The 24,933-nt window shown below is 36.2% G+C and overlaps 1 protein-coding gene across 1 annotated transcript in view; it reads left to right on the plus strand.

The window, feature by feature from the left end:
• The window catches only part of SPON1 (spondin 1), a 187,619-nt gene that overhangs the window by 19,877 nt on the left and 142,809 nt on the right, over positions 1-24,933 (plus strand). Inside the window, exon 3 of the mRNA XM_051622213.1 lies at positions 17,252-17,385. Coding sequence (XP_051478173.1) covers positions 17,252-17,385 — 134 coding nt within the window. The remainder of the gene's footprint in view (positions 1-17,251; positions 17,386-24,933) is intronic.

Consider the following 24,933-nt stretch of genomic DNA (forward strand, 5'->3'; position numbering starts at 1 on the left):
GGCACTGTTGTTGCTCTTGCCTCTTTTATTTTTTTTTTCCTTGTGGGTGGGCATAGCTCATTTGGACCTGCACTTCTTTTCAAAAGAAACATTCAAAAGAATAAGTATGTAAGAAGCAGTTTAGTACTTGCTGTTCTGTAACTTCAATGATTATATATCTTGATACAGTCAGTGGTGCAGTAGAGGTTACTTAGGGCATTGCCAGTGTTTATTTATGATTTGTCAGGCACACATCAGGGTTTTGTTCTCTTGAAACTATTTTTTTTTTTTTTTTTTAAATTTTGAATACCAGTTGTAGGAGCAAAGCTGACTGCTTGTATGGGAGACTTAATTGTACCTGATACTGGTTGGTTTAGCCTGTTTGTCACAAACTTATTGTAGCTAACTTACTGCTTTTTAAAGAGAAGAAAAGCAGAGAAGGGGGACATAAAATAGCAAACAAATGCTGAAAATGGAGAAACACTTTATACTGCAACCTCTCTTGAGCAACAGGCAACTTTCATAGGGAAATCAGCTATCTATTTTCTACTATTAATAGAAGAATGCTTTCTGAAAGCATCAAGGAGGTATTTTAAATGGTTGCTAAGGTAGCAGTTTGTCTCTTGTTGCTGATCCCTTTGCTCTGGCCTCTCAGTGCATGATGGTGAGGGAATCCTAGATGTAGAAAGAACGCAAGAAACTGTAGCTAGTACACCACCCCACCCCCTACTAATCCTATCTGTTAAAGAAAATCTGCCCACACATTGTGATAAATCCCAGTATTACTAAGATAATCACAGATGTTTTCTGTATTTGCTACATGCATAAGACCAGGGTATTTTTTTCACTATGCTAAGTTTCTTGGCTTCCTTTGACATTCTTTCAGTAACCCAGTTTTATTATCCATAAAGGTTATACAAAGTACTTATAGGAATTAGAATTGGGTTATGATATAGTTAGACACTGAGATTATATAATAGCCTTAGTTTCAAGTACAGGGTGTTCCAAACAATAATTTGGGACTTCTTCTTAAAGGTTGTATAAGATGGAGGTATAAAGGATGAAAAAGACCTGTATGTTACCTGCTCAAAACTCTGTACATTAATCAAATGTTTTCTTTGAGTTCATCTGATGCTCATCAGCTCATTTGATTACATTAGTTGCAAAATGTATTGACCCTACATAATAAACAAGCAGCTTTGTCTGTGGTGCAGATGTTATGCAACTGCCAGATCCACAGAAAGAACAGTGTACATCACAGTATATTCTTAGGCTTCTTAACCCATTTGCCTCTAACTGCTTACTATGAAAGAGATCTGGCATTTCTTTTTGGGCATAACAAACCTGATGCAACCTGTGTGAAAGCTGGTCTTTGGTGTATGACCATTTCTGTTCATATATTAGCATAGATATGCATCATATACAAAAAAAGTTTATGCTTGAGCTGAAGAAGGCAGAATGACATAAATATGGGAAGGAGCACTGCTAGATTAAAAATATGGTAAACGTGTACAGTCAGAAATCGTTGCTGTTACGATACTTGACTGTTAATGAAACCTCTTTTATTAATTTAGAGAAATCTTCTTTCTACTTCCTTTCAAATTAAATTTACTGAATCTTGTTCTAATGATTTTCTGTTGTCACTGCTACCAGATTTGACTTTACATTTATGGATATAATAGAGCTTTCAGATGTGATTTTTATATTGCCTTTCTGCTGAAGATTTTGAAGTTTTGCACAAATTAAATTCCATAAACATTTTTGTAGAATGTGAATTTCTCATATCCACTTGACAGAAGAGTAAACAATGAAGGAAATTACTGCAGAACACATATCACAGTTTAACCATAATTAAACTTCAGTAGTTCTGCTCCCTACATACAATATTTGCCTCCCAACTCAGGAATGTTTAAACAGTTACCTTTCTGCTTGCATGTAAGTACCATCCATGCTTAAATAACAAGTGTTTGTGAAACATATATCATTCCAGCCATGAGTGTAAAATGTAACATGAGGATTTTAAAACATGGCAACACTCTGTACGGTGGGGTCCCTAAAAACAATTCCAGCAGTGGTAGCTGTTGTGCTGTTAAATTCTAAAGGTAAGCAATTCCTTCCTACTACAGGATTAAAATGAAAAAAGCCCTCCAAATACTCTCTTAGCACTCTAGGCTTAGTCCCTTAAACCAATAAATGGGTTTGGATCCATATTATGTTTTAGTTCTTCCAGTTGCTAGCACAGAATGAGAGACTGCAGTATTAACACGTATTTTGATTTAGTAAAGTGCTTGGTGCAATGCCTCCTGAGCTCTGTATAACATGGAAATATTGTGCATTTTTAAAAAAACTTAAAGTAGTCCCAGAAGTAATAGGTGTGTCATCTGTTAAGTATGATTCCTGGCCTCCTCGTGTTAATTCTACCCAAATTACATGTTCATATTCTGGAGATAAGCTGTCACTTCTAATGTGCTGGTATCTTCTGCAAATTAATTTTTCCTTCATACATGGTTGAATTTCTGACCATCAAATATTGTTTTTCCCTTTTTTTGAGCCTGTTCTTTTTTCATAGTTTTTAAAGTTCTTCTACAGGCACGTACCTTATAGGGCTATTGTCTCGAGTTCCTGTGCAAAGTTTGTAAGATTAGTCTGCCAAAGATGGAAAAGCACAGCAGATTAATGGATTGAGTGCTGACCTTGATCTTTATGCAGCTCTTAGTTGAATTTTATTGACAATATTTCAAAATAGTATTGAAACTACAAAATGTAAGTCTCTGAATAAACACTGGTGCAACTGGTCGTCCATAACCACCAAGGCAGGTTTCCTGTATCTCCAAAATTCACCTTTAGAAGTGAAAGATGGCATGAGACTTCCTGTGAGCTAGGGATGACCTGCTGGACCATATATAGTTTCTGCAGTGAAAATCTGTGTTATATCTACTGCTTCCATGCTCATGTTATTCAAGTGTTTGCATAGGTAAGTCAGACTATTTGTGTCACGTATGTTGAAATTACATGATTTTGCGTAAATTCTGTTCTCAGAAAAAAACTTTCCTTTCTTCTGTTACTGCTGTATGAAAGGCACGCCCAAACAACACCAGACTATCTCTTTGTCCCAGTTAGGGCTAGTAGTAAATAGGGCTACACAGAGACATCTTTGAACAAATTAAAAAACAAACAAACAAAACAAAACTGATTGAAATGAGAGATTTTTCCTGTCAAAATATGCTACAGTGCTAACTAGTTATAAGATTGCATCACTTGGAAAATTCCAATAGAAAGTCATCAGTACTTTATGTGCAGAAGAAACTGAATCATGGAATCATAGGAAAGTTAAGGTTGGAAGGAACCTTAAAGATCATCAGGTTCCAACCTCCCTGCTATGAGCAGGAACACTCAGATTATACCAGACTGCACGAGGCCTCATCTAACCTGGCCTTAAACACTTGCATAGAGGGGGCATCAACAACCTCCCTAAACAACCTATTCCAGTGCCTTACTACTCTCTTCACCCTCTGGTGAAGAATTTTTTTCCTCATGTCCCCTCTTCAATTTAAAACCATTGCCCCTTGTCCTACCACTGTCCTCCCTGGTGAAAGGCGCCTCCCCAGCTTTCCTGTAGGTCCCCTTCAGGTCCTGGAAGGTGCTGTGGGGTCTCTCCAGAGCCTTCTCCAGGCTGAACAGCCCCAACTCTCTCAATCTGTCTTCATAGTAGAGCTACTCCAGCCCCTGGATCACCTTCATGGCCCTTCTCTGGGCCCTCTCCAACAGCTCCTTGTCTTTCCTGTGCTGCAGTCTCTAGAGCTGTACACAGCATTCCAGGTGGGGTCTCACCAGAGCAGAGGGGCAGAATCCCCTCCCTGGCCCTGCTGGCCACACTGCTTTTGATGCAGCCCAGGATGCAGTTGGCTCTCTGGGCTGTGAGCACACACTGGTGGCTCATGTCCAGCTTCTCATCTACTACCACCCCTGAGTCCTTTTCCCTGGGACTGCTCTCCAGCCATTCTCCATATACTCCTATCCTATTATTTTTATTGTATTCATCACAAGATAAAAATATTAAATAGAATATTGAAGAGCAATACTGGAGATGATGAAAAATCACAGCATTTACTCTCAGAATGGATTGTTTTGAATGCATTTATGTTTTTCCAAATCCTTTACAATTATATTTCAGTAAAGTGACATATTTCCCAAAGAAAACTTGATTTTGACAAAACTATGTTTCGAAGCTGGAAATTGTGTAAAATAATTTTTTTTAACCACTGTTAGTTAGTAGTGATTGGACTTCTAAAGCCTACATTTCAGTGTAGCAATGCTACCAAATCAATTAGAAACTTAGTTTATTTTTAAATGTACCTTCAAAATAAAGGAATGTCTGGCATTTGTTTTGGTTTGTTGTTGTTTTTTTTAATCTATTGTATTTGAAAGGGGTTTGCTAAAAGCACAAAGGAAAGCTTTGGAAACAGAGCCCAATGAAAATGCAGGTTTTGCTCATTTAATTCACATAATTTGTTTTGTTCTTCAGGTTCTTGATTCCAAACAGATTTGACTGTTTTGCAGTAATGAAGTATTAGTAAAAAGGTCATGGAAGCTAGAGATCTGCAATTTTAGATTTTCCTTTCTGATTTAGAAATACTTTTTCTAGTTTCTTAATGAATATCACAAAAAGCTGGGGATTTTTCCACAAAGAAAATGTACTTACCTCCCTTTTGGTCTGTGACTGTATATATTGAATTTCTACTAATCCTAGTGAAATTTCAAATGAAACAGCTTTATAGTCCTGAAATACAGATTCATCAGAATTAAATCCCTCTGAGATAGAGATAAATTTGATTTTTTTTCTCAACGTATTTTGTTGTCATCTGCATGTATAGTTAGATGGGAGTAAAAAATTTTAATTGCAAAACCTATGTATAGAGTCCACAGTCATTTTATAGCTGACACACATAAAGAAAGCTGATATTTCAAAACAAAGCATGCCAAACCACAAGGATTTGAAAACTGAGTCAAATGCATACATATATATATATATATATATATATTAGGGTTGCTCTGAAAACTGCTTGCAGCTTCAGCTGTTCTGTGAGAGTGCAATGAAGTTTAGATTTTATTTTGCAGGCAGCTTGGCAGTGTCAAGGCAAGAGATGTAGGTAGGACATATCCCACCATCTTCCTCAGACTCCTTATTGCTCCTCAGGTCCTTCTGGATCAGAGCAGGGCAGAGCTGCCAGCTGTGGGCTGTGGCAGCAGTTGCAGTGGCTGTGACACAGTAAGTGTCAGTGCTCCTGTCTGGTACCCTCTCAGCAGGTTCTGCTTTCTGCGTTGCCATCCTCACCTGGGTCTTGCTGTGTTTCTGTCCTTGAGAAATTTGCTGTCCCCTGTGCAATATTTCTCAGAAATGCACTTAAAATTTTCAGAAGTGAATGTATCAAAAGCACAACCTTTACTAATTTGGTTCAAAATAAATGTATGCAAAGTACTTGGCAAAATTCATGGTCCATGCATTAGTACAGAAGTACAACTAAGTGAACATTTTATTCAATGTATGACTTGAAGCAAAATGGAATCAAGGTATCTATGAAGAGCTACTGTACAGATATGAGGGGTAGTACAATTTTGGTCCCAATGCAGGAGCAGAATTGGAGCTGTTTATGACTTAAAAATGTTTTCAGATTTTAAAAATTAGATAGTGATATCTGTATGAGAGATGTCATTTATTTTGTTTGTTTTATTTCTCTGATCATAATAGTGTAAAATATAATAAAAAATTTCTTCAGCCTTCAGCATATGAGGAAGCTGCTTCATTGAGGCATGGCTCTGATTGGCAGGCCAGGTTTAGTGAGAGTTGCCTTGAACAACGTGCATCTCTACCACTGTACCTTGCTTGGAATTAATATGAGAGCAAGATACTACTATTTGTTTTGATCTTTACAGGGTTAATCTATGCACAAGTACAATTTGATACAGTTCTGTTTCAGTTTACAGCTTATTAATTTATTAGAGTGCTTTAATTTACAGAGCTGTGTAGGGTATTTCTTACAAGCTTTTCCCCTAAATTTTATTTTTTCAGAATCAATTTCTTCATGTTTATTTCCTTTAAGAGGATTGTACAGTTCTCCAGTAGGCATCTTACACCCTGATGAAATATAGTGCTGTATTCAACAACTTTTTTGAAAAAAAAAAAAGTACAAATCAAACACCAAAAAACCTTGAAGCTTTGAATTTACTTTTCTTCCCTGACACTCATGTAGTTGTTTTGTTCCCATAATGAAAATTATGTGCAAGACAGCATTCAGAAAAAGTGTCCAAACCATGTTCTAATACAGATGCAGTTTGAATATTTGGCGTTGTGAGGTTTTTGGTTAGTCACAGCACTTGGACTTCAGTCAGCAGTTGGAGAGAACCTACCAAACTCTTGAAAAGAAATCTGAAGCCTGCCCACAAGACTCTTCTTTTTGCCAAACTATGGCTTCACTGTTGACTGACTGCAGTGTGTCTGTGAAGCAGAATCCTCTCCTACTGGAAGGGAGAAAGCATAACTTTTTTATTTCCTTGAAACTCTCAGCAAGCAAGTTTAATTTACCAGAAGGATACTCTAGGTAATGTGAAAATGGGCTTTATAGAAAAACCTGGACACACAGGCAGGGGGATTGTTCAGGAATAGAATTTATAATCCCTGATGACCTTTAAGTAAGGAAAGAATTTGAGAATCTGTGCATTATTAGTTCATCAGCATATCAAAAGCAAGAGGAGCCATAGACTGGATTCTTATCTCTTGACGCTGCCTAACAGACATCCACACTCAGACACAAAGAACATGGTGACTTTGTACTTGTTCAATACTACTGTCAGTGCTGCCACAAACTCCTCCTGACTTCCTGCAGCTCTTCTGTATGAACACTATTTCTGATCAGGCAGTTGATGCAAGTTGTTAAGCAAAAGAGTTGAGAGCTCTTCTAAGACTTAAATTTATCTGCATAGAGCCTGTCGTTCCAGATCTCCAGTATTTTTGCCCCAAGTGTGGTTTTAGCAAGGGATTAAGTCTCTCTGAAATAGATTATGTTCTGTACACAGTCATCTGAAGGCTAAGGGAATTTGTGCGGAATCTGTTTGAACTAGGTTGGGATGTATATTTTGGCATTGAGACATTAATGAGGAATGTGAATGGCACATATACCAGAGCTGCTGATGTTTCAAAGCTCCAACACCAAGCAGGACAATATGTATTTTCTGTAATCCTTAAATCCCTTCTTAAATGAGGAGCCTCACGTGAGGTAGCTATTCTTGGCAGTATATTCATAATGCTGAGTAGTGTAGTATTTTTGAAAATGAGGGATAAATGAAAAAAGCCTGAACAAACTAAGCATCTGAGAAAAGCTGATCCAGTAAAACGTGCAGACTCACAGTTTACTATGTATTTCAAATGACTTTCATCAGTTCGGGTGCACCTAATATCAGAAAAGGCACTTCTTTTGTACTTAGCTATCAAATACTGTATTGTAATTGAGTGTAACCTCTACAATAATACTATTATTGATTATATTAGTAAGGAAGCTCCATTCATATGTTTAAGTCTATGTTGTGCTCTGTACCCCACAAAGTTGTAGTTAGAAAAGGTTCCTTGGGCTGACAATTAACACTGACAAGTGCAGTTGAGAGAGGTCGAGGAGGAAGGCAGGCTGTTACCATCATTCTGCAGGGAGAACCTGAGACATAGAATGGTGACTTCAGTAGAAGAGCTATGTATGTTGTTTGATCAGCCACTATAAAATTTCTTCCTTATCTGATGTTTTATGTGTCTCCTCAAATTTAGCATCCCTTTTCCTTTGATCGACTGGTCTTGCAACTGTGTTCTTATCTGTGATGTTGTTCCTGAAATAAAAACGGCAGTTCCCGAGTTTTAAATTGAACTGACAGAAAACCTGGATTTCCTTGCCACAGAAATGTAAATGAGAAGTGCCTGTGTGAGCAGAAGATAAGGCCCATGTCTTCTATGTGAGTTCAAAGCAGTATTTCTCTGGCACTCGATTTCTGCATTGCTCATTACAGTGCCAAATATATTGGCAATATACAATTGTGGCAATAGTACATGAAGAATTATGATCTTATCAAAACATAATAAGGTAATTAATCTCAAAGGAGAGAGCTACACCTCAGCAGTATCCTTCACACCAACTTTACCAAACTCCTGAAATGCAGTAATTAATAGGTAATAACTCTCACCCAGTCCATGGTGTTTGTTCTGATATGAAGGTCAGATTTTCTTGACTGCTCTTAGTTAAGCTTTCTAGAACTGATGGTGATAATGGTGGATTTAGGACTAGATTGTGTTTTCTCTCTCAAATATTGTTTCATTATGAACATGAGAATTTTTGTTATTTATATTTCTCATCTGAGTGCTGAAAGCTTATTTTTGTGGTGAGCAGTAGTTCTGGACTGCTGAATTTAAAATGTGTAATCGACTGGACTTGAGTGATGACTAGAGGTCCTTACTAATGAAATACCTATTAGTCACAATGAGAGACATCCTTTCAAGGATTTACAAGTGGTATTTTTGTGCAAATATTTATGTACTTTGATAGAAGCAAAGACATGGGCTCAGGCAGGTAAAGACAGTTGCTGCAGAAACTGGGGCAAGCTTTAGTAGTAGTATGAAAAATTTCCTTTAGTTTTGACAAAGTTTTAATAATCTTGACAGAATTTTTATTTACATAGAGCAAAAACATGCTACAGCAATCAGATAGTCCTTCAGCTTTCTGTAGGCATGTCCATAAATATAAATCTATCTCAGTCCTGCAAGGTACTGAGCACTCAACCTTGGACTTTTTAATCACCTTAAGTTGCAGGCTTAGCATAAGACCTGGAGGTTGGTTTAGTTGCATATAAATAAATCTTCATTTTGTGCTGAGACAGAATCTGGATGAACTGTTGACCATATGGATTTGGAAAATGTGGGGGAAAAAATATTTTTAATGTATTGATAGACTTGGCCTTATGTGCACGTGCCTCTGCATGCATGAGTGGACTACTGTGTCAACCAGGTATTAATCTTTTATTCACTAAAAGTTGTTTGTGAATTTTTGGCGCTGTCAGATGCAGCATTATTTGTGTGTGTATATATATATATAAAAACTGCAGTAACATGGTCAAAATGACCATGCTGACTTAAGCATACATTCTTGATAGAGATGTGCTATATTGATGAGCCCTAGTTGAAGGTGACACACAAAGCTAGGCCTGGGGAGGAAGCTCGGAGTTATGTTTTCCTTCTGTTCAGCAAGGCCACACCAGTATTTATTTTCCTTTTTAATAAAATATATCAATTTTCACAATTTTTTGTTGGGAAAAGAAATAATTTCCAGTCAGAAGAAAAGGTCCGTCACAAGTGACAAGAGGCTTTCAGTCTGCTTGGAGAGAAGGTTCAAGCACCTGAGTCATCAGAACAGGTTTTGCACCAGGGAGTTTTACAGCCCTTAAGAATGCTCCTCCATGCAGCAACAGTCTTTTTCAGGATTGATTTCTCACAGTCTCTTCATCTTGAATCTCTCTGCTTTGTAAAACTAGTAAAGCATTTCACTAGGCCAGCAGGGTAGAGACTGGCTTTGCAACTTGGAGGGAAAGTCATCCAAATAAACAGAGCAGAGTTTTGAAGCCACATTGGTGGTTTCATTACCTGATTGTCAGGCCAGTTTTCCCCCTTGGTTCAGTGAATATATAAAGTGAGGCAGAACAGATCAGAAAAGTGACAGTTGAAGGTTACCCATTTTGTAAAAGTTACACTGACAATGAGCTTCCTGATTCAGAATCTATGAATCTGCACCTTCCTTATTAGAAGCAGCATCTTCAATGCTGGTCCCATGTCTCTTAGCTTTTGCAAGATAAATAAGCAATAAGGTTTGTCTTCTAATCCCAGTGTGCAGCCAAATGAAAATATAAACATTTATTTTTGCAAAGCAAGGTTCTTATTTTTTATCAATATTTACATTTCCATTTAAAATAATTTGTGCTACAATCCCTTGATATACTGAAAAAGCACTCTTATGTAAATGATGCAGTTGTCAAACTGGAGCTCTGCCAGATTTGCTTTTGTTCTGCTTCCTGGGTTCTGTGGGCATCAATGCAGCAAGCTAGGAGATCTTTGGCAGAATTTGGCTGCTCTTTTTATAAAAATGAGACAGAGGGTTGGTAGTCAGGGGGCCAACACAACTTTATGGCTTTCCTGGATTTCCCTGACTTGAATTTCCCGTTGATTCTCTAAGCCACTTTTCCATCTAATTTGAGCTATTGACACATCACAGAGCAAGCTGAAGGTCTGGTATCTCATGTCTAATCCCCTCCCAAAGAACTCCCATTTATGAAATCTAAGGCCAATTTGAGATATAACAAGCCATTAAGGACAATAAGAAGTATGCTTTTTTTTTTTTAAGCTATTGAATACATTATTTTGAAACAGGAGCTCAATGTCTATATCCTCCCTTCACAACTGAGAAACAGACTGTACTACAGTGATTTGAGAAAGGTTGCTCAGCAATACAAGTCACGTCTTGCTTCCAGTCAAGTGTTGTATCCACATTGCTTTATTTTATATCACTTTCTTTTATGAGGCTGTGAAAACATTTCTTTCTTGGCACAAGCTTCCAGTGCCTTTTATCCATCTAGAAAATTAGATTTAAATGGGCTCTTAAATATGAGGTAACTAATTGCATTATGTATAACTAGATAAAATGGCAGCACATATATTTAGGAGAAATGGCAACAGTTTTTTTCTCCTTCCAAAGAAATGTGTGTGTTATAAGCTTAAATGCAAGGCCCTAACTGTGGTGACTGCCCAAGAAATATACAAAATCTTTAATGTTATCCTGCTTTCAAGTTATTGTTATCTAAAAATTCATGACTGATTTTTATATAACACTCCCTTCAGCAAGCATCATTTGTCCCAGGCTGAAAGAAATTAAGACTCCACCTATCTGAAGTTATTTTATCCTTGTGAAAATTTCTTATCAGATTGAAATAGCAGTTATTTTTTTTTCCAAATAAATAATGTTCATACTGAAAGAGTTTGGCAACAATAGCATTGAGTATAAGTAATCCCTCTGCAAAATCATTAAGCAATGAATCTTGGACATATCTTTGTTGAAGTTTATTAAGGTTATAATCTTCTCTGAAAAAAAGTATGTTAGTTTTTTAATCATGGAAGAACAGTTTGCACACTCATCTTCCAATTATAAGGAGGAGAGAAACAAGAAATCTATGAAAGCCAGTGAGAAGCTTAAGTGGTTGTACTCCACTTTTTTTTTCTTTAGTATTGGATTTGATTGTCTACAGCTGCTATTTTGGGTTGGCCTTGGCTCAGGTGAAGGGAGCTGCAGCTAGAGGACTGCTCTAATTAATGCTGACTCTGTTCCTGTGGGGCCAGCAAAGGATTGGCACAGCATAGCCTTGCTGGGTGTCTCTCTCATCCTCTCTGGTTACATTATTCTGTAGTAGGGCTGCAATAGGACAATTCTACTTCCTAACTCTTGGAACAGAGTTTTAAAAGTAGTCTTTATTTTCATCTGACTAAGTGTTCATAAAAGTACACTTTTTTCCTCTGCTTTTTTTATGTTTCTAAAAATAAATTGATTTTAGACCATAAATGAACCCTGATTTCATTGAAAAGGAAGTTCAGTCTTTTAGCTACTGCCTGAATATAATAAAAAAAACTCCAACCCACAAATGAATATGTTGGAATTGTTGAGCATAGAGTGTGACCTCTGTAAATTTACTCTAGATTTAGGTCTAACTTGATTAAATGATACATCAAGGTGAGCCAAAAGTCCTGTTTCTTAGAAACTGAAGTTTTCGATTTCCCAGAATACTAATACATAATTTTAAATGTTATAAAAGGAGCTGTGTCATCTGAACATGGAGCGTGAAGAATAAAGTTAAGTCATTTGTCATGCAAAGCACAGAGTAACTCGTTGCCTTTGTACAAAACGTCACCCAAAGTTCCTTTACACAGTTTACTCATGCTGATGTCCCTAATGATGCAACTAATTTGTATGCTCTGATGCTTATGCCAGGGCACTTTCTTGGGCAAGACTCAGCTGGTGCACTCTGAATCTTTACATGCCAAGGTGAGAAAAGCAAGTTCAGTCTTCAAAATAATTTCCCATTTCTGATGAGGATTTTTGGATAATACTGGCTGCATTAAGAAACTAGAATCTTTGAAGGGATTTCATAAGGCAATAGTATTTAAAAATATGTTCCTACTGGAATTTAGTATTTACTAAAAGTCTTTCAAACATGAAATGTGAGGATTTTTCTTAGCCAAAATAGCTACTTTTAAAGAAATTTATAGTAATGTGTTGCTTGGGAAAAGCTGGTTTATCTGTCCAAAATATTAGTAATATAGTCTGACAAAGTAGCTTCAATCAGTTGACCCAACTGTTTTCATAGGAATGTTAATGTTACAGTTAAGAAGAAAAATTCATAGGAAACAGATTAAACTTTGGTCCTTAAGTCCACTCATAGTGACTACTTAGGTGAAAACTGTCTCAGTTCACAGGAAAATAAGTTCATTTATGTTTTGAGTTTCATGGATAGCTTTTATTTTATTGGTCATTTTCAATTTACAAGTATAGGTCTTCAGCATAAGCCTTATATTACAACAATTGAGTTAATTGAGAGTGGTTTAAACTCAAGAAAATATATACAGTATAACATTTTACATTTACTAAATGCTGTTAAATTATTGTTTTTCATCTCTGTCATTATACATCTTCTCTTTTCATCTAAAGTAAATGTAAGTAAAAGTAAAGAAGAAATTGCTGTTTTGCTAAACTTTCCATAGACAGTTTCTCAGGCAGGAAGGGCTTTTTTTCCTGGAGGTCATACTCCATATTAGCTCTTCCAAAGAAAAAAACTGCCCACAAAATTGCTTATCTTGTGAACTTTGTCTGGTTTTTGGTTTTGTTGTTGTTGTGTTTTGTTGGGGTTTTTTTAAGCTCTGTTGTTCAAGTAGAACACAGCTGTTTCAGTGGGTGGACAGGGATGATGTGTCCACAGAACAAGAAATGGGGCTGAATATCCTAGCCAGTGGTTTAAACTGAGGAAATGGACACAAGTCAGTAGAGGATTTGCTTAACTTAATCTTCTTTTGTACTTTATACTAATTTCTTTCTTTGTGGTGTATAGCATTTTGAATTTTTTAAAATACTAATATAAGTTTAACAATAGGGAGGATATCTGCCTGGTTTAGTTTGTTCAACTAACAGTTTTTAGAAATCAGAAACAGAGAGTAAGCTCTGTCACTCGGCATGAAATGTTCCATTTCAGAGAAAAGAAAACCACTCATTCATCTGTTTAACAACTAAGCAGTTATCCAGTCCTGCTTTTCAGGAACACCCAAAACTCATCTTCAACCTTTTCAGTGTTTGGAATATGCAGAGAATGCAAGACTGAGCCTGGAGCTGATAAATTCTCCCTTTTAATATTCTTACTTCCATGATTGTAGATTTACCCAAGTTCAGCCAAATTCTACCTTCTGTGACACTCATTCAAATCTGGGTTAACCCCAAAAGTCTTGTTCAGGATTTACACTAGTTTCCCTGGAAATATAAATTGGTCCAATGATATTACAATAATAATTAAAAATAAAACAACCCCCCCCCCAAAAAAAAACAAACAAAAACCAAAACACAAAAGAACACCAAAACTTAAATAGTGCACTAAGACTTGATGTCATTGAGTTTATGGATTTAAAAGAATTAGTTACTTAGAGATCCCCTCCTGAGACCTCAGATTCTTCAGCCAAGTGTTTATTTCAGTTTTTAGGAGTTTTTGTCCAATATGTAGTTAATTTGCTGGCCAATTCCTGAAAATGTAAGGTTTCCCATTACAGATAACCTGGGCTTTAGCAAGCTATAATTTTGAAAATCTTACATTTTATTCTACATGCCTTTTTCCTGCCAGTTCTTTCCTTCATTTCTATGTGGTCTGACTTGATTCCAGAAGAAAAATCAGGATTGTATTATTTTCAGAGATTACATATAAATATATGTATATTTATTTAATTCCCCACACACACACAAGTTGGTCAGGTTGTTACTGCTTTATCCTGTGTTATGTGTGAGTGCAATAATATAATCCATTACTCTAAAATATCATGTCAGTTGGAATCCTGTTGTGTAAGTAATGAACCATTTCTGTATTGCCCTTAAGAATGTTTTAAATAGAATCACACATCCATGTATATGGAAAAGCCCCCCATCTTTTTAATAAATATATTTGAGATGGTTTTATATTTATCTGAACTCCTAGAATCTGAATAATTCTTCTGAGTTTCGTAAAGTAGGTTAAAATTATTTTTTGAAAAAAATCCTTTCAGATCAACTGGCATTTGAATTTTTCCAGCTAGTTTAGAACTTCTTGACAGTATTCTGTTAACACTAGGTGTCTTTATGAGGAAAGCTTCTCTCTAATTTTTCTTCAGAGACACTCTTTTTGGAGGACCTTATTCTTTTGTCTTCAGGTTTTCCTTGTAGACGTTTTTGCGTAGATCTGCTTGCTTTGCTGGTTAGTGATGCAGGAAATTGTGATGTAGCCTTGAGGTTCAACCACTTCCTGATCTTCCAGGACTGTGCTCTAACATGCCACCAGAACTTTTAAACTATTTAATTATAGACATCTGCATTCCTTGAGCAAAATCATAACATGCTAGATTACAGGAATTTGGTAGGCTAGAGAAGTACAAATATGTCTGAATTTCTGTGTTCATTTGTTGCTACTGGAAGAGGGCACGGATGCGCTCCAACATAACGATTATCTAGAATTCAAACAAATATTTCAGGTTCTGGTTTTGCAGTTGCTGGAAATTTGACTTGTAATAACTACTCACATTTGCTTACAACTCCTACCTTCAATATTACTTGTTTGATTTTGGTGCTGCTTGTGATTCCCTTCATTGGTGGGAGAAAATAAGTAGGATTGAGTCACCTGGGGACAGGAATTTACTTAACATGCAAATGCCTCACAGATGGGTCTATAATGATGATTGCTGAAGGAATTATATTTAGGGATATGAAAGCAGCTAAGTTCTTGTTAGCTGAAAATAGCAACTCTATACTTTGAGAACATGGGTTCATTTCAGTTGGGCTTCTCAAGAAACGTTCATTGAAGAAGTATGTGTCAAACAAGAGGTAGACTAGATTTGGAGAAATCAACATGTGAAAGGTTTGTTGCTCATTGTTGATTAGCTTTTATCTAGTTAGTTGTAAAGTATTTACACCTACAGGTAATTACTTGATCTTTCTTGACCTGAATTCAACATAAAGCTTTCATCCAAGGATGTGAATTATGATATTACAGCAGCAGTTTGTATCTGACAAGAGAATATGGAGCTAGTGTAACTTGCACAGTAATTTGCGGTGTTTCTGCTTCTCTAGGAAAGCTGTCCTTTCTAAGAACTTTCAGACAACCTCATAGGAACCTTTTCAGTGGGAATGATCCTACTTTTATATGAAGTACAATAGTATTTGTTTTGTATGAGATGGATAAAATAACCTCCTCTTCACTCAAATCTTCCACCAAAATTGAGTTAAGATTGAGAATGAATTACTGTGTAATATGGTTAAAAGTTCAATTGCTATGGTCCTGAATAATTGAGGCCTTTCTGAGAGATAAGGAAACAGTTTTATTCTTTATTTTACTATTGCAGAAATAAGGCAGACAGAATAAATATAGTTGATGGCCAAGACAGAATTGTAGATGAGGGATTTCTTGATGTTGGAGTTAAGTGTGTTAAATTGTGCATTAAGTGGAAGCAGAATGTGTGCAGTGCCAGTTTAAGCCTACACTAGATCCCATGCTTCCTCATGTTTCCCATGGATTAAAATGTAGCAAAACAGTAGCTGTGTGCATTGTGTTTAGTCACACAGATTCTATGAAGCATTAAAAAAGTTGAAGAATATTAATGGTTTTAGATTTAAAACTCCTTAATCCTTGCCCTTTTGTCCAGCTGAATAGTTTCTCTCCTCTGGGCCAGTGCACCTTCATTCTGCCATGAAAAACCAGAAAAGTTTGTTGTCTCAGCTAAAAATGTTTGGGAATGCTGGCAGCATCCTTGGGTGAAACATCATGGATGCCAGCTCATGGAAGCAGATATGGTCAAACTACAGATATTGCCTGTTTTTCAGAATGTATAACAGTTTGTTGTTTTGTTTGTTTGTTTTGTCAAAATACTTGTTTAAAGTTATAGTTACTGGCAGAAGATTTTTTTTTCTCTTTTGATTTTTACAGTCTGGTAAAAGTGTGTGTGTTATTAGAACCAAAATTCTGAAGAAGCTTCTTTGAAGTTTGGTCTTGTTACAAATCAACAAATACAGCTTCTTTCTCAGTGTGGTGAGGTTTGTAATTCATTGCCTGAATCTTGACCCAATGTACTGTGAAAGAAAGTGGACCACTTTTGAAGAGAAATTTTGCAATATCATAGTCTTGCCTGTTGCTAAATAAAACTTGGCAGCTTCTGTTGAATTTCCCTTGAGATATGATGAACAGAAGGCTTAAAGTACAAACCATGAAGTACATATGTAGTGAGAAAGCTATTTTGTCACAGACACCTTTGAGTAAAATCCTTAGAACAGCACCAGTTCCAAGTCACCCTCTCTGATTTTGCGATGAGTTATACCAGTTAAACATTTCTGCTAAACATCCATCAAGCAAAAAAGGACTAAATAATGGTCTCTGAATTATAGATGACTATGATTCACATTTTACTTCCTTTGACCTAGTGAGTCTTTTGATGCCTAAAGAATACCATTTCAACTAAGCTTAGTTTAAAATGCAAACAAAACCCAGACTGAAACCTCTGATTCTCTAGTATATTCCATCTGTCCTAACCAGTTGCCACCATGTAAAAAAACCATACAATTTTGAAATTACGCATCTCTTATTTTTGGTTTATTAACATTTACAGGAAGCTCGAGTAATCAGAATCTACAAAAAAAAAAAGTAAAAAAAAAAAAGTTATTTGCAGCCATGCTTAGAAAGGACTAACTTCTGTTCACCTAGAACTGAAATATTCTGGTGTCTTTATTTTGGGGGCTTTTTGTTTTCATTTCAGTGAGTCATCTGCGTGTCAGAAATAAATTTACCCGAAGCAGTGCTGAGCTAAGCAGAGAGAGTGTTATAAATAATCCCACGGAAGGAAAACATGAACTGACAAAACGTATTCATGAGATGTTAGCTATGCATGCCCTTATCTTTTCTCTTTTTTCTCTTTACATTTATTTAGATCATAGATGAAGAAGAAACACAGTTCATGAGTAACTGCCCTGTTGCTGTTACTGAGAGCACACCTAGAAGAAGGACGCGCATTCAAGTGTTTTGGACAGCTCCTCCTACTGGTACAGGCTGTGTAATTCTGAAGTAAGTATTTAAAAGCATTTTAAAGTAACCATTACATTAAAATTCAGTTAATAAGAAATCAAATATTTATTAGATTAAGAAATACTGGCATTCTAAATGCTTTGTTCTTCTTTGGCACACTTCACCAAGGATAGTGCTATTTGCACAGTTAAAACTATTAGTAACTTAAAGCCGACGTGTTCAAAAGTTGCTCCAAGCCTTTAGTAACCATTGAATTGGTAACCCTAATTGAACTTGGTAGTCTCTCAGCTATTTATTTCACCTAAAGATCCTGAATCTTTGAGATCAAATTTGCATCCGTCTGCTTGAGATTTGGGTAAAAACATTATCTTGGTGAGATGAGTAATAAGAATGGTCTGTAGAATGATTAATTTTAGAACTGGTGTTCTTTCACTGTTCTTCTACAGTCTTTTTCTAAAGTATGTGTATTAATATTTTTTATGCAATAGACAAAGGTAAGATAATGTAGATGCATTTTGCTTTAGGGCCACTCATTTGTCTGTAGAAACCTTAAGTCACTTCTCACTCTGAAGAGTATCAGAGGAAACTGCCAGAGAAACATTGTCCTGTCTCCTAAGATTTTGCTTGTCATGTTTAATTGGACGGATTGGTCAAATATGTATAGACAACTGGGATTTCTTTGCTTGATTTGAATCTATGTCTGGGATAAGCCTTTGCAGTTGCTAAGATGTGCTCTGCAATAGACTGAAGAATTTCAGCCTTATCAGTACTGATGATGCCTTTAGAGACAGGAAACACCTCTAGGCTTTTAAAGAGATGCTAGGAGAAATGTTGGGCTGAAGGCACTTCAGGCCAATTCTGGAAGTGTGTTGTTAAAGTTACATTTGATTTCTGAACAGGCTGCAAAATTGACACCAGCAAAACTGGTCCATGACTGGCCCTGTCTCACCCTGTGCTTCACTTCCTCTTCCTTTTGTTGACTGATTCAAGAGATAAACAACCTCTTCTTCCACATCTGTGAGGGTGATCTAGCCCCAGCTGTGACACTCTTTGTGGAACAGTCTCACATCTTTGGCAGTGCATTTGTACCTGCTGCCTCTCAATATCAGTAAAATACTTTTGTTTAAGGTCAACTGTTCTAATGTGCACTGAAGCAGTTCAAGAATACATGTATGGTATTTTCTTAAGCTCAGGACAGACAAGTGTACATTGGACTGCAGCAAAACTATGAAGCCTGCTATTTGCTGGATGACCAGGCAGGTTGTATTAATGTTTAAATATGGAATTTTTCAAGAAGCAGTCAAGAAGATTCTTCCAGTATTGCTGGACTGTTTACTAGTAAAGCTATTTGCTTTTCCCCTCAGGACTGCCTCCTTCTTAGTCATACATTGCTGATTCATTAGTATAATAATAAGGTGATGAAGTTTTATACATTCTTTTAAAGAGACAAGATTTAAATATAAATCCAATAATTATGTGCACAACACAAGTTGATGGATTATTTTTTTTTCTTTACTGTCCTAAGTAGAATTGCCATTACCAACAAAAATTAACCAAGACCTATACTCACTGCAACTTAAACATCTGTGTTTGAAGTTTGTTTAGGGGCCTGTCTGGATCTTGTCAGCAAAGGAATGTAGTAAAATACCACCAACTGTGGGAACCTTGATAAATGTTTTCTCATCTCTGCTGGTAAAGTCATGCTGGATGTTCAACACACTCTGATTTTTACACTGTGAAGTACTCGCATTATTTCAAAAACACAAGAGAAGCTCCACAAAATAACACAGAACTGCAGTTCTGATGTTATACAAGCACAAGTATGAAATTGTCACTGTCTTAAAGAATGTACAGATTAAATCAGTGGCATATAACCTTCTCAAGCTGCTGGATGTACATGAATAGTGCAAACAAAACACTGATGTGCCAATATGGAATTGTATTTGCTGACTGGAACCAGTTTCCATAATCTGGGCAGCTAAAAGAACATCTTAGAAAATGAAGTTCATGGGGAAAGGAAAATTTTTTGATGTTATGAATGCTTATTTACAGTGCATGAGGGTAGCTTAGGTGAGTACGTCTTGGTGAAAGAATTTTGTTAGGTACTTTCCAGTAAAAATTAAGTGAAAAAATATAAGCTTGCTCCCAATGGTTGTTTATTGACCTTAGAAGATGACTACTCCTTTTTTGAGGACATTTCAAAGAAAGAATGTAAGTCACCATTGCTGATGCCAGAAATTAACATCATAATGTGGCATTAGTTTGTGCTGCAGTGCAGTCCTCCATGACACCATACATAGCAATTACTGATGTGGTTTTGGCATTGACAACATTTACATTTTTTCTTTCAGACGTAAAGCATTGACCACATCTGAACTAGAGTTTACAGTCAGCATTCTTTATAAAACCTTTTTTTGGTCAGCTCCCATAGAACAGCATAGAACAGTTGGATGCAATTTTCAAAATCATTCTCTCATTTGTGAGAGCTTTAATGATCTAAGAAAACAAAAATTCTAAAAGGAGTTATTATTATAAATAGTTAAGTTCAAACCAATAATATAAAAATTCTGAAACTTTGAACTTCAGAGGAAGCAAAAGCCCTCTGTATTTTTTGTTTTTTGTGTTTGATGGAGTACAAATTGTTTTTTATTATCTATATGTCTCTGTTTTGGTCCTTACAGACTATCAGTTACTTTTATAATTTCCAAACCAGAATGACAAGAGTTTTGGAGCCTGTTCTGATTCACAATGACATGCTCCTTCCTTTTCACTATGTCCTGGTCTACTGACTTCAATATATAGAAAAGTTGTATGTAGTTACAAGTTAAATGTAGCTGTTCCATAAAAAACTTATTATGGTTTTAGTGCCAAATATTGGGGAGTTTTAGATTTATAAAGGCATAATTGAGTCTAGAGTCTTCCCGGATGTTTTCATTTGACTGGTACTGAGTTTTGGGAAGTTTTATTTTGTTGGGGTTTTTTGTGGTTTGTGAAGTCTGATACCTCTGATAGAAACGCTTGCCCACATTTGACTAGTAGGCTTCTCAGTGCTTTCTAGGATAGTGCATGCTCTCAGCTTGGCTGTGCCAAGCATAAAATGTCATGCACAAATGGTAATCTGTAGTCCCTGGGTTCAGCAAGGGACGCTAAGTCTTTTTGGCATGAGCACGTAATGTGTGTAATGCTGGCTTTCTGGGTGACTGCAAATTACAAAGTTTAGAAGAATTAACATATATTTGAATTTAACTTATCATCACTTTTTTGTTTTCTAAAACATCTCGTTCTGTGTGAAAACTGAAAATTGGGGAAAAACAAAAAAGAGGAAGATGGATTAACGTACGATACTGCACTGTACTTGCTTAGTGGAGAGCAATTTCTCCATTCTCTTAATTCCCACTAAGTGATGACAGTGAAATAGCCTGAAGGTTTGAATCCTTCCTGACTCTTTATTGGAAGTGCCAGTGTGCTGAATGTATTTTCAGGATGCAAACAATAGCTTAGGCTTTATTTGTCCAAGTGTTTAAGCCTATGCTTGAGTCTCACTGGAGAGGCAGGGCTTTGCTTAGATATTACACTATGCTTGGGAGACCCTCAAGCTTTAAACCCTCTTCCTACTTTTCTGATGAATACTAGGAACACTGTGCAGCTAAATGCAATTATAGGATGGCATGCAGATTCCAGCATACCAGCTCTTAAAATGATTTCTGCAGATGGGTGAAATGCAGAAGCAGAATACAGCGCTGGCGGTGGCCCCAGACACTGCAAGGCAATTTTAAGCACCTTGATTTTTAGGATGACCTGATGGAAAAAGAATGCATCATTGGCAGTCAAATTGAGTAGTCAGCCTCACCGTAGCAGTAGGCACTGGATAGAAAGTTTTGCTCTGTGGAACAAAGTTATTGTAAAAAGATAAATCAAAAGAATGCATTTGGATCTCACTTAGCAATAAGGATTCACTTGGCTGCCCTAGCATCTGTGCTGGCTTCAGGAGCTATTCACGTATCAGCGTGAGCAAGAAAGTACTTACAACGTCTTTCTTGTTTCTGTGGTTAAAGATATATATTTGGACCATTCTAAGCTGCCATGCTGTGCACAATCTACTCGGTTTTGTGTTCACAATGCAATGCTTCATCTTTCTACCCCTATTTATTTTTCCTCGTTCCTCTATGATTGATCAGAAGCTAAGGTGCCATGGGGCAATATGGGAGGACCAGGTCATTTCTTCATCTTCTGATAAAAGTTTACTAGATTTCTGAGCTCTTCAGAATGCATTTGCTTTCTAGCATCTTTATAAAATGTACTGTTAAAACTTTATGGAGAGATATTTGTAATAATTTTTGCCATGGACAAGTTATAGCGAAACTAATTGTCATATGGACAGTTGAGCAGTGGCAGAGCCTGGTGTTATTTACATTATCACATGGAAATGGAGATATTTTAAGGGATTTGAACCCTGGCTCGGCCAATCTGTTTTGATATTTTGTATAAGTGAATCTGAATACTTTAAAAACTTTTTAAAAAAACTTTTTTCTGTATGTAGACTGTCATGTTTGGTTTGGTGTACTCTACTTATCAGCAAACGTTTACCAGCATGTGCATTTTTTTTTTGTTTTATATCTGACAGCTAATATTCAGAGACTGCTTAATTCTGTAAAAAAAGCTGATGGAGATTTTTCTAGTTTAACAAGGGAAGTTTTAAGTATGGATTTCAATTAGTTATTTACACCATAGCTAAAAAAAAAGTGTATTAAAATTTCTTGGAAATGATAGAAAATCACCTTTTAGACCACTTTTGGCCCCAGAATTTCTAGATTCAGCTGGTTAGCTGAAGATAAAGTGTTTCAGTTCAGTGTGGTAGTGAACAGGTAGGAAAAGGTCTGGCCAGTGTAACTGATGGAAAATACAGAACAGAATAATATTCTGCAAGTACTTTTGGAATTCTGTAATATAAAACAAGAGTGAATAAAATTTTGAAGTGTCTTGGCTTGTCACGTTTTAAAATTTCATAGTAGGGAGAATCTTGTTAATATCCAAACTGATTAAATCTGTCAGCTGGTGTAGATCTTATGAAGAGTCAAGTATTGCTAGATGGTAATTATCTTTTCCTCCTTTAGCATTTGGTGATTTTCACTGAGCCTGAGATTAATTGTTAATGCAGTAAATGATGGCCACATGCAGATAAGTTATATTCCATTTGCCATTTAGAAAAGGAACCACAGTTCTCTGATTGGCTCATGGAATAATCAAGTTCTGAGTCAATGGATGTGACTTGTATGGTAAATGTAACAAACATTCTTGTTGACACATTATATATTTTTGCTATACATTTCATGCTTAAACATCCAATGAATTAAAATCCGGTATCTGTAAATAGTGTTTATTACCTCTGCTACTTGCAGAAATCCACTGTATTTGTCATTATGTCTCTGCTGTTTGTTTCTGGAAATGTTTTCAGAGCTGTCTCCAGGGAAATGTTTTATAATTTTTAAGGAAAAATGTGAAACTTTGGTTTTCTGCATATGTAATTACCTTCATTATTTTCATGACATTGGGTTTGTTTGTATGCAGTCAAAAGATATTAGAGGAATTTAAAGAATTACAGTCTTCCAACTAAAAGCCATGATATATTTAATGTATAAAATATGTATTGACAAAATCTTTCAGGCAGCTTTGCTATTGTAGCAAAGCTGTGATACCTACAAGGAAAACTTCAATACTAGCCCATGGATCTAAGCCTTGGATGTAATACTCAGTTTGCAAACTCTGTGTGGAATCTGACGGTCCTCTCGCTCTTGAGCCTTCAAAGCTCTCAGGGTGAACAAACTTCAGCTAGAGCTTTTTGAACATGTACTTTTTGATTTCTTGTAACTTTAAGCATGATATTCATTCAGGTCACTTGCCATCATCACCCTCCAAGTGAACACTACACTGAAATGTGGTGTTGGAAAGACTAAAAGAAGAACCAAATGTTACAAAACCCCACAGTTCATAACTACATACACATGCTAAAAGTGTCTTGATAGGCAGTCAAATCTCTTCCCTACACTCAAAACTCATGATGAGATCCAACCAGGCAGTCCTTGGTCCAGAAACAGAGCACAAGGCCTCTGGATAACAAAATGCCAAATTGAAATGGTCAGAATCAAACATATTTCAGCATTAATCCCTCTTACTACAAGTGTTGATTCTATGATTCTTTATAGCAAAACCAAGCTGCAAAAATTTAGTCCTACCAGAGAGAAGTTCCAGTTGTCATTGAGCTTCAGACTGGGTCTGCATCAGCCCAACTCCTTTAACTGGGTGGAAGCTACAGTGCTGCTTCTGAAATTGTTGCCAGTGCCATGTAATAGGAACATCTGATAGATGATCAGTTGAGCTTAAAAAACAATAAAGATAAAAGAATTATGTACAGTTACAACTTAAAAATTTGCATGTTGCTTTTCAGACTTGTCCCAGATTCCTCATTGGTATCTATGAGGTGGCAGAAGGAGAAGTGGGGCAAGGTTTTAAGTTATTTAGGTTACTAGACAAAGGTGAATAAGCAGCAGAAGTAAATTATTTGTTTTTTTCTGATGCTCTCAACACTAGAATGTTTTCTTTTCTTTGCTATATGTGCAATTTTCCTTTGTTGGGATGCTTTCCTAATATATCGCTAAAGTCTTTTTCCATATGATTAATGGTGTTTCTTTAAATACTTTATCTGGGATGTATTCTTTAAATGCATCTTTTTTGTTACAAAACACAAAATAAGATGATTTTGCTTTCTCTTTTTGGATTTCTGAATACTTGTGGGTTATATTTCCTGAAAAAATTGTGTATTTTTACTTATTGAAAAATCACACTTGTTTATTTTTAAGCAGATGAGCTACTAATACATTGTTGAAGAGCTGAGTAGTTCACTATAAAATTATGCCCCTAAACATTCAAAGTATAAAAACAAACAACAAAACCCCCCTGCTAGTTTGACTTTAATATCAAGCTTGCTAATCAGTCTTTTCCATTTATCTTTTTGCTCTTCGTGTGTGATTGTCCAGATACACACACAGCAACAATTTTACCTGACTGTTTATTAGAATTCTAATACTTGAGCAATTTAGCAGAGTGATTAAGCATTTACTGAAAGCTTTCCAATAGCGAACAATCTGCCTCTCTTGCCTCGTGAGAGCTCTCAGTAACAGCTATATGCTGTTTATGAACAATAGAAGGTAACAGTTCTCATATTACAAACAGCTATATCGATTTTCCCAGGATTAATCAGTCTCTGCATGCAGAAAAAGTATCACAATTCCTGTACTAATGATTTAAAAAATGTAAATATATCTTCCAGTTAACTACCCCACAACTGCATTAGCTTCTGAACTTCATTTTTATAGAGAAAACAGCAATATAGCTTAATATTTCTTTGTGCATAACTTAAATATTTCATGTAGACACTGTATATATTTCTACACGATCAAGATAGCAGTCTAAGATATCTCTCTACATCCTAAGAGTCCTTAGATCAAATACAACTTTTGAGATACAGAAAATTTACTGATTTACTGTATGCAGTTCCTTTGACCTGCTTTCATTTTCCCCCTTTCTTCA

Source organism: Apus apus, chromosome 5, assembly GCF_020740795.1.
Source record: "Apus apus isolate bApuApu2 chromosome 5, bApuApu2.pri.cur, whole genome shotgun sequence".
NCBI lineage: Eukaryota > Metazoa > Chordata > Aves > Apodiformes > Apodidae > Apus > Apus apus.